The 14,250-nt window shown below is 38.0% G+C and overlaps 1 protein-coding gene across 10 annotated transcripts in view; it reads right to left on the bottom strand.

Annotated features, from left to right (window-relative positions):
• Positions 1–5,859: 5,859 nt before the first annotated feature.
• Positions 5,860–14,250, bottom strand: part of NFIB (nuclear factor I B) — a 266,788-nt gene continuing 258,397 nt past the window's right edge. For 8 of the 10 annotated variants that reach the window (XM_048292694.1, XM_048292695.1, XM_048292700.1 and 5 more), the window contains one exon: positions 5,860–12,397. In XM_048292694.1, coding sequence (XP_048148651.1) covers positions 12,268–12,397 — 130 coding nt within the window. In that variant the 3' untranslated portion in view covers positions 5,860–12,267. The remainder of the gene's footprint in view (positions 12,398–14,250) is intronic. The other 2 variants (XM_048292699.1, XM_048292705.1) reach the window with 1 other exon arrangement.

Below are 14,250 nucleotides of genomic sequence, written 5' to 3'. Positions count from 1 at the left end.
CCAGGTAGAATTCAGGAAATATTTCAGTAGATTACTGAAAAAGAATTAAACTGTAAATAGCAAGTCAAAGTTTAAAATAAAAACTGATGGAGCCTCTCAAACAGAAATAAAACTTTTAAATCCAAGCTTGGATAATGTACAGATTTTATTTTGAAAGTATAAGGTACAGTTCAATATCCATCAATCCATTTGGTTTCAGAACTGAGAATTTTTTATTTGTACGTAGAATGAAATGGTCAAGAAAGAAAACCTCTGAATAATTCCTGCTTCCACCACTGCTACAACAACCATTTTAACCTATCGCTTTGTACTTTCTTATCAGTAAGTCAGTCCTCAGCAGTAACACTGAAAGATAGCAGAAGGAATTAAAGCATTGCATGTTCATAAACAGACATCCACAAAAGGCGCTAAGTAACACAGTATGGCACCAGTCTGGTTTGAAGTCCAATCATGACAGTCTAGTTTATTTTATCCAGATATTCTTTGTTTTTATTATGAATATAATTTTTGCATTGGATGGAAAAACAGCTTAAGATGCATCGCTTACTTGAATACAAGAGCTGAAGGCTCTACCATCTCTTTTGGTTGCTTATTAGTAACATCAATGTTTAAAAAATAAAATCTTTTTTTTTTTTTAATTTAAATTGCCTGGCTTCAGCTTAAAGGCATATTCCTACCATTGTTTGTCATGTATATTTGATAAAGAAACCAGGTCAAGCACTCTAAATTTCCCACAATACTTTTTTCTGTATTCCAAGTTTATAAAGTATTTCTTCCTCCAAGATGATCTGTTTTTCTGCTGTAGATGTTCACCGGAGTTGTTTATGAATCCCACTGTGAGCCTGGATATGTCAGCTCTCTGTCTGTCCCTAGAACACAGCGAACAGAGAGATTTGATGTTTCATAGTGAGATGCTGTGCCCAGTCAAATTTCATCCTTGAGCACAGGACAAGACTCCTTCTTTTCCTGTCTTACCCTAATATCATCCTCCTGGGACCCTCTGAACAACTATCAAAATGGAAAATAATTAATTTATAAATGTATAAGATAGCAGGGGTTTCTGTTCCTCACCTTGCTCTTTGCATGAAACATCACAGTTCTGAACAGAAGGATTATAAATCTAAAAACTGCTGTGAAGGTGTCTTGCATATCTCCTTCAAAACATAATGGTGTGACAGGAAAACTAGCTACTAGAAGGCCACCACTCATTTTATCTTCCCTATTCCACTCCTTTACAGAAGTGTTCCAAAGATCCCCAAGGTTTCTTAGGACCAAAGATCAAAAGCTACTATCCTAAAGGAACACACCATCCACAGCACGTACTGTGGGAGCCTCCTACTGATACACCAGTCCGGGCTTGCCAGGACCCCACAGCTCTTGCTGCTGTCTGTCCTGAGCAGAGTGATGCCGGCACCTGTAAAGTGACAGTCATGCTTGTGTGATGCTTGCATAGCATGCCCAGATGGCACTAAGATTAACAGGTGAACATGTTTGCATGATCTGCTTACCTCACTTTCACATCCTCCAAAGTGCCTTAACTCATTTACAGCCCACATATTGATATATCCAACTTGTGCAACCTCTGAGTCTTAGAGGCATTGTGTTATATTTTGTTAATTTCCTTATTACTGAGTGCATTTTATGAGTATTGTGGTGTGTCTCCTCCTCTCCTGTTCAAAGTCAAAACAAACTAGCATACATTAGACATTTCAGGTATTGGATACAAAGTGAATTCCTGTATCACATTCTTTCAAAAGGAGGGACTGAGGATGCCACCTAAAAAGAAGAAGAAAAAAAAGGCAATAAAAGGAACAAAACCAAACCACCACCCAAAAAACCCCAACCTTATCTTTGTATTCTTGTCTCCATGAAATAGAAAATACACTCATCTTCTAATGGTTTTCACAGATCCATCTTTTCTGGTCTGTGAAACAAATCCACTGTAAGTAACTGTGACATTTTTTCAATGTACTTCAGCAGAAAAATACTGAGGGAAATATTTCAATCTCAAATAATTTGAGGGAGAGGTGTTTTAAAACCAGAATAATGTCTGAAAAGTGTTTAAGTATTAAAGCCCCCACTTACCCTTTGGTGACCTCATTGCATTGTGTGGCATTTCAGTGCTCTTACTGGGGGCAACATTTGTTTCTTGAAACATCAGCAATTATCTGATCAGAGAGTTCCTGAAAATTGAATAGACAGCTGTTTACAATTGATATGGTTCCAGCTTCACAGTGCTGCAGAGCTTGACTTGTCAGTTATGTAGAGATATATCTCTTACCCCTGCCCCAGTCCTGTGGTGTATCAGACTTTCTTGCCGGTCTGCTCACTGCAATATGTGCTGGTTGTGGCAGCTGCAGTGCATCTAAATATAGTCAATGGAGGCCATTTTCTTAGTAGTGAGCATCATCTTAGCAGCAGAAACTAATATTTTCTGCTTTGAGCATCTCCTTTCACCCTAAGGTGTCCACCTCGGGAAAAAAGAAAAGAGTATGCATATCAAGGCCTGGAAAAAAATACATCTTCACCTTAATTAGGGCGCCTTGCCAGCAATATGGGCAGATTTTAATAAGACTTGTTAAAAATCATTTGACAGATTTCTAATGACTCCAGTGGCATCAGTCAACTTTCCAGAGGAGCAGGTCCCACCTACCCCTCACTCCCTTTTTTTTTAAGCAGCAGGTTCTGCTTAGATACTCATAACAGCATGTGCAGAAGCCAGCTGTAAGAGAATGTTGATATGAAAGACTGGTGGTGTTCTCTTAGCTGCCATATGTTCAGGTTTTTTAAGCTTTATATTTTACAATGTCCTGTAACTTGGTTCACTCCGTTCTTTCTCTGGAGAACATACTGATATGACAGATTAAGAAAAGTGGACCAGCGTACAACGTAATGGTGAACGCCACAAAAGGTAATTGAGTTCAAGACACACTTGAATCCTTGCTCAGCTTTGGATAAATGTTTACAGCTCTCAGCAGCTCAGTCCATCAACATTTGTGGGTAATGGCCTTGGTAAGAGTGGCTCATCTCATGTCAAGGACCTTAAATAAGCTATTAGGGGACACTCCAAAGATGTATTTGCCAGGCCAGAAGAGGATACCTCTTCTCATGAAGATCTTGTTTAGGTTCTGCATATGTCTGTCAAAGTCTGACAATGCCAACAATTTGTTTTAGAGTGGTCTCTGTTTTAAAATCTTGGTGGACGTAGTTCTACCATTTCTAAGGGTGACTTATATAACCTATCTATGAAACAATCCTGTGAAACAATCCTGTAGTTACCTTACCAGAAAGATTTCAGGCTGCAGCTCTTTTGAGTGGAGATACGACAAAGTGCATGAGAATCACCTGGATAGCAGCGATGAACTTTTCATCCCTCCAGCAAATTGCAGCCAAAATTTGGTTCCGTCCTTGCATTCAGTAACCTTCTTGTGTTCACAGACACTCCTGACTGTGACTCAGATACAGGCAGCTAAACACTCCCAACGGTCCCCTAGCGTTCAGGGGAACAGATCCAAAGAAACAGAACATCAGGGGAGCATCCCCAAAGAAACGGATGCCCATGGGCTGAGGCTCACAAGCAAGATGCTAAGACTATGTTTGCTTTAACCTTTACCCAAGAAACCGGAAGCTGATTGACCAACAGTTATAATGTGCAAATTTAGACCAGTAACCAGCATAGAAATTAAGATAAGACTCAAAAAGAATCCAGGATATAGCAAAGATTTAAGAATTTCATTTAATGACTTAAGCAGCAAAAATCTGTGAGGTGGCACTGCACAATTCTACTTTGTTGCTTGCATATGTGTTTAGATCTGGTGTCAAGATTTATGTTATTTTTCAATAACAATTTTTAATCTTGTGAGAAAATACACAAAAACAACACTGGACTTGGAAAAAAAAATAATTGTTTGTCCATTTCTTCTCAAAAATCTTGCAAATGGGAAAACAGAAAGGCCTGAACCAGGTGTGTTCCCCTTTTTGTACTCACCGCAAAGTTGCAAGTCACGGTCTTTGCATTCTCTCCTTCCTGCTACTTTCATTTTGGTCTTCTTAGACACTGTATTGTGTATCTTGAGCATGGCATTGCAGCCCTGGCTGTGGCACTGGCAGTGTCAGGCAGCTGCCATTCTCTTTCCTGAGCTATTTTCGTCATGCCACCCTACAGCTGGCTTGCATAGAATGGGGCTTCAAAGTCATGCAGGATTGCTGCAGGCTTCATCAGTGGTGTGCTTTGCACAGGGCTTAAGAGTGGCTGGAGAAGTAGGGCATTTTCTTAACAGAATGGGGAGGTAGGAGTGAACTTAATTATCTCTGGATTATGCAGGAAAGTTTTCTGGTTTGGATCTTTTAACATGGAACCTGAAGTCCTTAATATAGTCTTCAAATCATGGCCAAATGACATCATTTAATGAAACCCCAGCAGGAAAAATCATTTGAATTTCCTAAATTTTCATGCCTGACAATTTGTTTTGGAAAGACACACACACAACAAAGGGCCTCTCCCAGAAAAATTAGTACATTTCATAAACAAATGGTCTTTGCGTAAAAAAAACAGTAGGGAAAAATAACAAACCACTTTACCTTTTTCACACTACTAGTTGGAACTGGATAAAACTTATGTTTTAGAAACTGCAGAATACTTTTATCTAAGTAGATGGAGAGCTGTTTAGTTTCACTGTGGGACAAAATTTGATGATTTATACATAATCCAGTTTAAGTCTTTACACTATTATCCCACCAGTCTTTTGACCATATTCATGTTTCTTGCTAACTGCTACTACTGGTTTATGGAGTCCTAATGGTCTAAGAAGAAAACGGTCTGTTTCCTGGAACAAGAGCTGAATGAAACATCCCATATATACATCTAATTCACACTTTTGAGAAATAATTCTTTTGTAGAGTTGAAAGGTCTTGACCCAAGATAAGTGTTTCTGGTTTCAGGAAGAATTTTGGGAAGCTTGGATCTTACTGTCTTTATTTAATGAAAATGTAATCATGACAGCAGTTAGGAAATCAAAAGTCTGTCAAAAACCAAGAAGGTTAAAAGAAAACAGAGGTCTCCTGCCCTTCTGCTATCATGCCTAATCTTATATCACAGGAGATGCAGTGCAGATTGATGCCTTTTTCTGGTCCCTAAAATCATGAGCCAGACACAATTAGGTGATAAAATGCAGCTACATTTTATGAAGGGTCCCCTCAGGCTCACAGCAAGCTGAAATACACACTGAAAATGTGCTGAAGATGCACACGTGACACAGAGCAAGTACAGTTTTATAAATTTAGCAAATTAGTATAATTGACAAGAATCCCCAATTAGATGTGGTGATCAGGTAATTCTCCCTCTTGGTTCGACCCTCTTCTGAAGCCCCCCTTCCTCGCTAGTTGTTTATGGGAGAGTATCTCAACCTTGGTTCTCAGAAGAAGCAAGATAGGATAAGGGCCTAGGAATGTGGTTTGTCTTCCTGTCTAACAGGTGGAAAACTACTGGCTATGAATCTATATAGTTATAAAATAATAGGCTGCAGAGCTACAAATATTTGTGAAGAATATATAAAAGCAAAAATCAGTCTGGCACCAAGATCACCTGTATAATTTGTAGGGTTGGTTAAACACGATGATGAAAACTAAACAGAAAAATTAAACTGAACGGATTACCTGATTGTATTTCATTCTGTTCTTGCTCTCCTTCTTTTTCTGTGTAAGCTAAGCCCAAATGTGTGCAAACAAATACATTAAATCTAAACTAGGTATACAGAGAGCTCCGTAAGTTGTGCCACACTGTCAGGCTACAAGGTTTAAGGTTTGTTTCTGAGATACTGCCAGTTATGACTCTTAGAAAAGAAAACGTAAGACCAGGTCTGTAGCATAGCTCATTTTTATTGTTTAAACAGTTTTTGCATAGGAAATATATCCGCTTCCAGTAATTGACTGCAGTATGAGCAGCTGCTAGCAGTATAGGCTGGATATAACAGTAACAATCACATTAAGTCAAGCTTGATTTACACCAGTTTAAAACTTGTGGCAGTTGAGTTCATTTGTAACCTAAAAAAAAAAGTACCAAAAAGAACATTATTATCCTCCAACCAGGCACAATAAAAACCTTTGTTAACACTCAGGCTAAAATCAGGTCTGATGCCAGAGGGCCCTAATTCCAAAATTAAGTAGCTGTACTGTAATGCATCCTCCTAGTGAAGGTTCATTACACCAAGACTCTGCATGCACCTTTTTTTTAATTAAAATGGGACCTTCAAGATTTATGGCCTACAGTATGGGGAAAAATGCCAAAAGTTTTAAAATGGATCAACCCTGGTATGTAGCTAGCAAGCAATAACTGACTACTTGTCACCTATAGTTGTACTAAATGTATCTAAAGAAACACACAGCCCTACAAAAGTTTTTCTCAGAGAAATATCATTGAGATGGGGTGCCTCTTCCCAGATTACTAAAAGTTCTATATGATATAAGCACAAATTAACAGCTTGATGAAGACATAATCTAATGCAGCTCTTGAGAAGCCTATGCCTGGGATTGAGGAACCCCTCACATTCTACAATGTTGTAGAGATTATTTTTGAAGAAAATGTTATCTGAAACATATTTACAACTGAACTCAACAGAGACTGTGAAATTGAACAGGCACTGCTCATTTGTTTGAGTTTTTTGGTAAACATTTTGCTGGTTTTTGTTTCTTTCTCATTTTGCATCAACTTCTATCAGTCCATGCAACTTCAATGCCCTCAATGAAGAATGCATAATAAGCCATACTTCTTAAAAAACTTCCTTCTGCATATAGAGATACATTTGCCACATCAGTCCCTGTAGCACAGTTTTCAAAACCATTCTGTCAAAAATACAGTAATACAAAGACTGGCTTTAGTGTCACTAGCTCACACTGCTCTCCCTTTATTCAGGCCACCTTTTGTTTTACTGTTATGGTATCATGCAATGAAAGTATCAAAGGCTTATTCCAGGATATCATGATGCTAGTGACACTGAAGCCCTTTTCACAAATTCAACATACATCTGAATTGCAACACACAGATATTTCTAAAGAGTACTAACTAGTGAACCCTTTTATCAAAAAAAAAACCAAACAACTACTTACAACCATTGAAGAAAAATTTGCAACAAAAAAAAGTAAAAATTGACCGTCTCCAACTTGTCCCCTTTACTATTGACAACGTGACCAACAGAGCTGTGGCATGGAAACAGTACAAAGAGTTGTCATGGCAATAAGTTTGGCTGATGCAAAGGTCATTGTGCAGGGTTAAAGGGCAAAATCAGTGGTCCATGTTATCCTCCAACTGCAGTGCTCCACCACACCCACACAATTTTGAGGAATTATTAAAACTGGGGAACTAGCAGAAAGTGCAAATAAGAAGGAGGCAGTTTTCAGCTCCTTCAGCATGGAGTAGAACATTCAGCTTTGAGCCTTTCCTGTTTAACTTGATTAGCTGGCATGTGATTTTACTCTCTTTTTTTTTCTTTTCTATAGAAACCAAATTAAAAAATCCAGGAGCATACAGCTGGTTAACGTTAACAAAAGACCTTGACAGGATCATGTAAACCATAGAGGATGTCATGCTTGGGGCCTTACTGCCAGCAACATTAGAGAGTTTTTTCATTAAAAGTGAAAACTGTACACTGAATATGGGATAACTTTCTGCAGCCTTCATAATCTCACACAGTATATATAATTTAGGTTTAGGTACAGAACACACTCCGGTGTCACAGATGTCTTTGTGCAATCTCTTTCATTAAGTCCTTATGAAGCTACAAGTTGCAAATCCAAAATTCTGCTCCCTGAGGACACAGCTGTGTGAGACTTAAGTACTGTTTTAGCTCTCTGCCTATCCTGAATAGCTCTGTGAACCTAATCTTAAATACCATCATGTAACAATCACAAAAACTTTTGCTAAAGGCCATATATACTAATAAAAAAGACAGTGGTACTTCCAACATTTTGAAATGCTCTGAAAACCAACTTTTCCAATACTAAATACAACAAAATAACCTTCATAAAATATAACTTTTCTCCATTTACATTTTTAAAGGATTAGTAACCTACGCTTTTCAAGCATAGGAATCTGCGAAATAACTCCTAACATGGACAGATTTTTCTTAATACATAAATTAAGAAACTGGAGAGTTTTAACCCAAGTCCAGTTTCTAAACAAAGAATATTCTTGTTTAAAAATGGAAAGGCATTTCCATTATAATTGTTAAAAAGTTAGCTTTACAAACAAGGGTATTTTAATTAAAAAAAAAAATTCTTAACAAAACTATACAGTGTACAAATTACTGTCTACAAGGTAGGCGGTTTATTCAGAAGATCATCCTTTCTTCTTGCTACTTGCAGCTTCACAAACTCATTCACATATTTTCAATGGAGATGCCCACCTGAACATCACCCCACAACTATATTGCTATAATTAATATTTTTGCCATGTCTTTATGTACAGTCTCCTTCACTGCCTTTTTTTTTTCTTAGTCAAGCCTCAAGCGTTCATGTCACTCCAGGGGAAACACACTTCAGTGGCACAGCCATGAGGCCAGGGCTGCAAAGCAACTTAATAAAGGCAGAACAGTGCACATAGAACGGGGTGGCTCAATTTAGTCAGAATACACTTCCTGGTGAAGGAGGAGGCCAGAGACTGGATTTGAGTTCTCAGTCTTATCTTAATCTTTTGAATGCTGAGCTTAAAACACAACCAACCAACAAAGCCAACCTAAAACCAAACATTAAAAAAATGAAAAGTTCGTTATCTTCCAAGCAGGCTTCTCTATTAGAGAGGTAGGTGACAAAAACCCACAGTTGTTGAATAACCCAGTTTAAGGAAGGAGATTATGTCTCTAAAAAATTGCATCTTTAAGCTCAGCATCTTTTCATACAGGAGGCTAGAGATAAAAAAATAAAATAAGAGCATCTATCTTCCTACAAAGGGCAATCATCATTCTGGATATTTCATGTTGAAGCCTGAACTTGTTCCAGTTTTGTCCCAATGTGCTATAAAAAGCTTTCAGAGAACACCTTGTTAATGGTACTAATCAAGGACATGCCCCCAGCACACCTCTGCTCCCAAACTGCTCTGTATCATGATGTGTAAAGGACAACACATACCAGGCTAGAGACCGAGGTGCACTCTGTTTGGGTCTAGCACACTTTGCCATGTGCTTAGCAAACAAATTACTGAGGGGCTCCAAAAAAGAACCCCACATTTCTTTTTGTGTCTGTGTCTTATCTTTCTCTTTTTTTTTTTTTTCCAGTTTAGCAAATCTCAAAGGCTCCTGTCTTTGTAGCCATTCAAGCCCTGCCTACACACTCTCTCTCCCTGGAGCCATGGGGACGTGCCACCACTACTGCTCTTAACCACACTTTGAACCAGAAGGGACTGATGGTGGCACGCCCCCAACCAGTGCTCCTTGGGGTGACTGCTGCTGGAGCTGCGCCTCTGGGACTGCTCCAGGGCAGGAAAACCTCCAAAACACAGAGACAACTGCGAGGGATGAATTTTCCCATCCACATGGTTATACGCTCCTCTGCTTTTACCCTAATTGGAGAATGTGTTTTAGAGAAAAAATCAGCCTGTGTTGAGCCATGCATTGCAAAGATCCCTTGTGTGAAGAGGTCACCAGCAATAGGCCCACTACTGGTCTGCAAATGGGATTTTACTGGAAACACACTAATTTCCACCATGATCTAATTCCTTACAAAAAGAAACTCCTTCTCTACTACACCCCAGGGCTCTCCATCTGATCTGCTCTATCAGAAGAGAAGACTGCAAATCTCTGACATAGCCCAAGCAGGCTGAAAGTTGTAATTCAAATGCTGAATTAACAAACTTGGCAGGGTGAGAAGGGAGTGGAATATAAAAAAAAATTATGTACAGGAAAAAATCAAGAAGGATAAGGGGGGGCAAATTTTCTGCATGAGCAATTCCAGAGTACACTGGAGTCAGTGGAATTATGCCAGCAAAGATGCCCTGTACTTGCATTTCCTAGACAAAGTGAGTGTCTTTGTCATTCTGAGCTAAAAACATTTTCTAACATGAACACTTTAGGATGCACTATCTTTGCCAGAATGGAAAAGGCTTCATCTCACTGTGGGTCTTGACCTCTTTCTCCATCTGTCTCTCTTTCTCATGAAAAAAAACCTTGAAGTAAAACAATTTCCTCAAGTCAAGTCTGCCTCCAACAGAATTCATTATTTATTTTTTAAATCCAGAAATGATTTCAGCTTGCACCCCAGGTGGGAAGTTAAAAAGAGGGAACCGATTTGAAAGTTTGTCACAGTAGGCAGAACAGTTGCTTTGCAGCCCTTGCCTGGCTAAGGGTGCACTGCTTCACAGCTACACTGTAAAGTGTTAAAAATCCTCCCCCCCCACCCCAGAATATATATATATGTATGTATAAAAAAAAATCCCCTGTCCACCTCTCAGTACAGAAAAGGACCTCATCACACTGCAAAAATAGCAGTACCCACTTTGGTCAATTAAAACAAACAAAAAAAGCATACATTATTCTTTTTTTTTTTTTTTTTTAAATCTGTGTACTTACCTATAGTAACCAATACAGCTAAAAGCACTACCTACATAGGCAAAACTTGGTATTGCATAATTCATATAAATTTGTATCCCCTCCCCCCAATATTAATTGGAAGATGAAAAACATGAAAGGATAATAGAAAAAACACCAAAATACTGAAAATATTGCTGGTCGATTACAATTCTTAAGCGGCAACTATACACAGCCATGATATGCTTTATAAATGTGAGATAAAGGTATAACTGTCTAAAAAATCCATGATGTCACACATTTTTCGCATCTGGAGTACAAAATATTTTGTCATAAAAATGGTAAAGATTTAAAATTATAATAAATGCAGCAAAACAAGTGTAGTGATGTCAATTTTTTTGTAGTTTTTTTCTTTTTTTGTTTTTTTCCATTTTTTTTAGATTTCAAGGCAAGGCACGTAATGTGGACATTATATCTTCGTGCAAATTAGGATTACTGGAAAGAGTATTTTAAATTTTTAAAGAGACATAGAGGCAAAATGTCTGCCCATGCACATTATATTCCTGTCAATATGTGAAAATTGTTGAACAAGGCTAACTTCTGAAAGCACCATGCAAGTTTACAGCACCCTGTAAATAGACTTACATTAAGAGTGCATTATTTAAATACAACATATCCCCATCCTGGTATTACCAGTTTGTAAACGGTAAGCTTTGCCCTTGTGACATGGATTTGCCTATGTCTTTGTCTCTATGATGTAGATTTTACAGAAACATGTAAACCCTATGGGTTCTTGATGCAACAAGTAACTTTAAATAAATAAATCCTACCCCTCCGAGGAGGCAGCAGCTAAACCAACATAAGTGCTGTATTTCCATTGATTTCTTATTCTCAAGGACATGATTTGTCTTGACTTAATGCCTTTTAATGCCCTCAAAAACTGAGGGGAAAAATAAGTTTGTTCAAAGCAATTTTTATTTTTATTTTTAATCCCCTCAATTTAGAGTCCAAGGGCTGAAGGACTTATAGTGATGACCTCTTAGATATGATTTTTAAATTGCACTTGCCTCTGTAAGTGTTTCTTTAGTGGGGAAAATGTCAGTTTTTTCCTTTTCTTTTTTTACTGTTGCATGAGAAGATAACACTTTTACCTGCGTAGAGGCATTTCTTCCATAGAGCCTGTGTGTCCATACTGATTGAAAATTTCAAACTGCATAACACACTAGAAAAAGGCTGAATTAAGGGCCAAAGTTTAATAAATCCATACTGATAACTAAAGGCTACAGAGCTTATTTTTAAAACATTTAGAAATCAGACTGCTGAGAAAATGGCTGGCTCACGGCCCTTGTCCTCCTGCAGCTCTGCTGCTGCTGCCTAGCCTTTGTTTTGTGAGATAACCAGGAATAGTGATCTCATGCGTAAACAACAAGAATACTAAACCAATAGAACTAGCTTATCATGCAAATATTAAGGCATCTAGAAAGTCAGTTAAAATATATTGTCAGAGACAGAACATCTATTTCCCAGCGGACTTCATATAACAAAGGCTACTTAGCAGGAGCTGCATTCTACTCATCAGTGAAATATCATCGACCCTTTGTATACCATTTCAGTTTCAACCATAAGGGAATTAGTGATTGTAAGAGCTGCAATTGCTGGTCTATTTTTTTCTTCTTTCTTCAGTTTCTTTCCTCATACTGTCTTCTTTTCTTTTTTCCTTTTTTTTTAAATTTTGCTTTTAAGTTTGTTTCCCTCAGTTACTTGTTTCTGCTTGAAGGAAAGGCTCTCCAATTATGTTCAAACCATAATTTGGGACATTTGTCGGCAGGATCGGTGTCCTATTTGATACTTGGAAAGGAACCAAGCTAGCCCAGGTACCAGGACTGTTGAAAAGGTGAAAGAGACAAGGAGGGAGAGAAAGAGAGAGAAAAAAACAAAATATAAATTAAACATGTATACAATGAATTTGAATCAAGGTTCAGCCAATATTCATTAATAATAGTACTACTTAAGATAAAACTGGAAACAAAATTTGTGAATGTAACTTGAGATTCTACTTCACAGTTTTATTTGTGAAAGTATGAGTTGTTTGAAATAAAAATAATTGTGTTGAACTCAGTAGCAAGTTGTATTACTCCTGAGTTACAGTAAGTGGTCTGTTTGTTTATGAAAGCCTCCCAAAATGTCGGATGCAAATATATGGAGCAGGCACAACTAAACCATACAAGTGACACTATATAGCATAATGTCATTTAAGAACTAGTGAAATATACCACAGGGTACATGTGTTCTTTTTTCAAGAATACAGTATAAAGATTCAGTGGTTCAGCATCCTGTGAGATTTCCTCCTCTCTTACAACACAGCAGTTTATCTTGTCACCATCCCAAGATGGACCTCTGACATGCACAGATGCCCATAAGAATAGAGGTCTTGTAATGTTCATAAAACCTGGTTCTTTAAAAAATTTCAGTGTCTAAGAAACACCAGATAGCACAGGACCTTGTGCATCTACACTTGCAGCCAAGGGTAGCTGTGAGTCAAGGGTAACAGTGTATTCCATAGTTTTTTCAACAAGCCTCTGAGAAAAAAAAGTTTTCAAAGCCAATTCAATGACTTAGGAACTAAAGTCATCATTTCAAAAGCGCTCTGTCACTGAGGAGCTGAAGTCCCAATAGCATTCACAGGTTCACTGGGCACCAACCAGTCATAATTGCAAGATGGATACTCAAAGACAGCCTCAGCTACTGGTATTCAGTACCCTGCAGCCTGAGCAGCCCTTTCCTTAGATATGGTTCTGGCAACCCAGAAGCTCAAACCAAACTTTCCTAAGTTATAGGATTCTATGACTCCAAAGAAAGTTTTGTTACATTTATTCAGAAGAAAAAACAACATCATTAAGTCAGCATCATTGCCAAAGACCTAGTACCAAAACTGGACATAGAGCTTGCAAACACATCTTCCCTCTGCATTCCACTGTATTGAGCTTTTCTGTGAATTAGTCTTTTCACAAACATAAGTTCTTACTTGAAAATACATTTTGGGATTAGACTAACGAGTTTCATGATAACACATCTGCAGACTAAACCCTTCAACAGGTGCATTGTGGAGGCTAAAAGTTTTCTTTCCTCTCTGTCTTTTGTCCCATTTCTGCCGTGCTCTCTCCCTGGGCACGAAGATGCACTTTTGTGGCACCGTGTATAAAGAGGAAAATAGACTCTTTTTATCTATTTTAAATGTGCACAAAATAACTACATTTCATTTGGCAGATTTTTGTGACCACTTCAGTTCCTGAAAAGTGGTCAACTTATACTGGGGAAGAAAAGTCAATGAAAGTGGGCTGCTGTGCATGAGCCCAGTGAGTCTTGTCGCTCGTCTGTCTCCAAAACTGCGACAAGGGTACATGTTTCTCAGGCTTTTCATATTAAAAATAATACAAAGAGATTCCATCGTTTATTCCTGCTTGAAACTACTTACCTCTCTAAACCTGTTAATCTAGTATTTTACCTCCTAGCAATTAATTTCAGGTGCTATGCCTTACACATGCTAAAAATGGAAATAGTTCCTGACCTGTTTGTCTCAATGACGGTCATATTCCCAAAGGAGAAGGACAAATTTAATTTCATGAAGAAATCACACTAAATATTAATATCTTAATGTTTTCAATGCCTGAAGAACAAATATTATTCAATAAGGCTGTTGGGGCTTTTTTCTTCAATTGGGTATATTCTCAAAGGA

The sequence above is a fragment of the Corvus hawaiiensis genome, chromosome Z, assembly GCF_020740725.1.
Source record: "Corvus hawaiiensis isolate bCorHaw1 chromosome Z, bCorHaw1.pri.cur, whole genome shotgun sequence".
Lineage (NCBI taxonomy): Eukaryota > Metazoa > Chordata > Aves > Passeriformes > Corvidae > Corvus > Corvus hawaiiensis.
The sequence above is the reverse complement of the archived record's forward strand: the minus strand, read 5'-3'. Positions and strand labels throughout refer to the sequence as shown.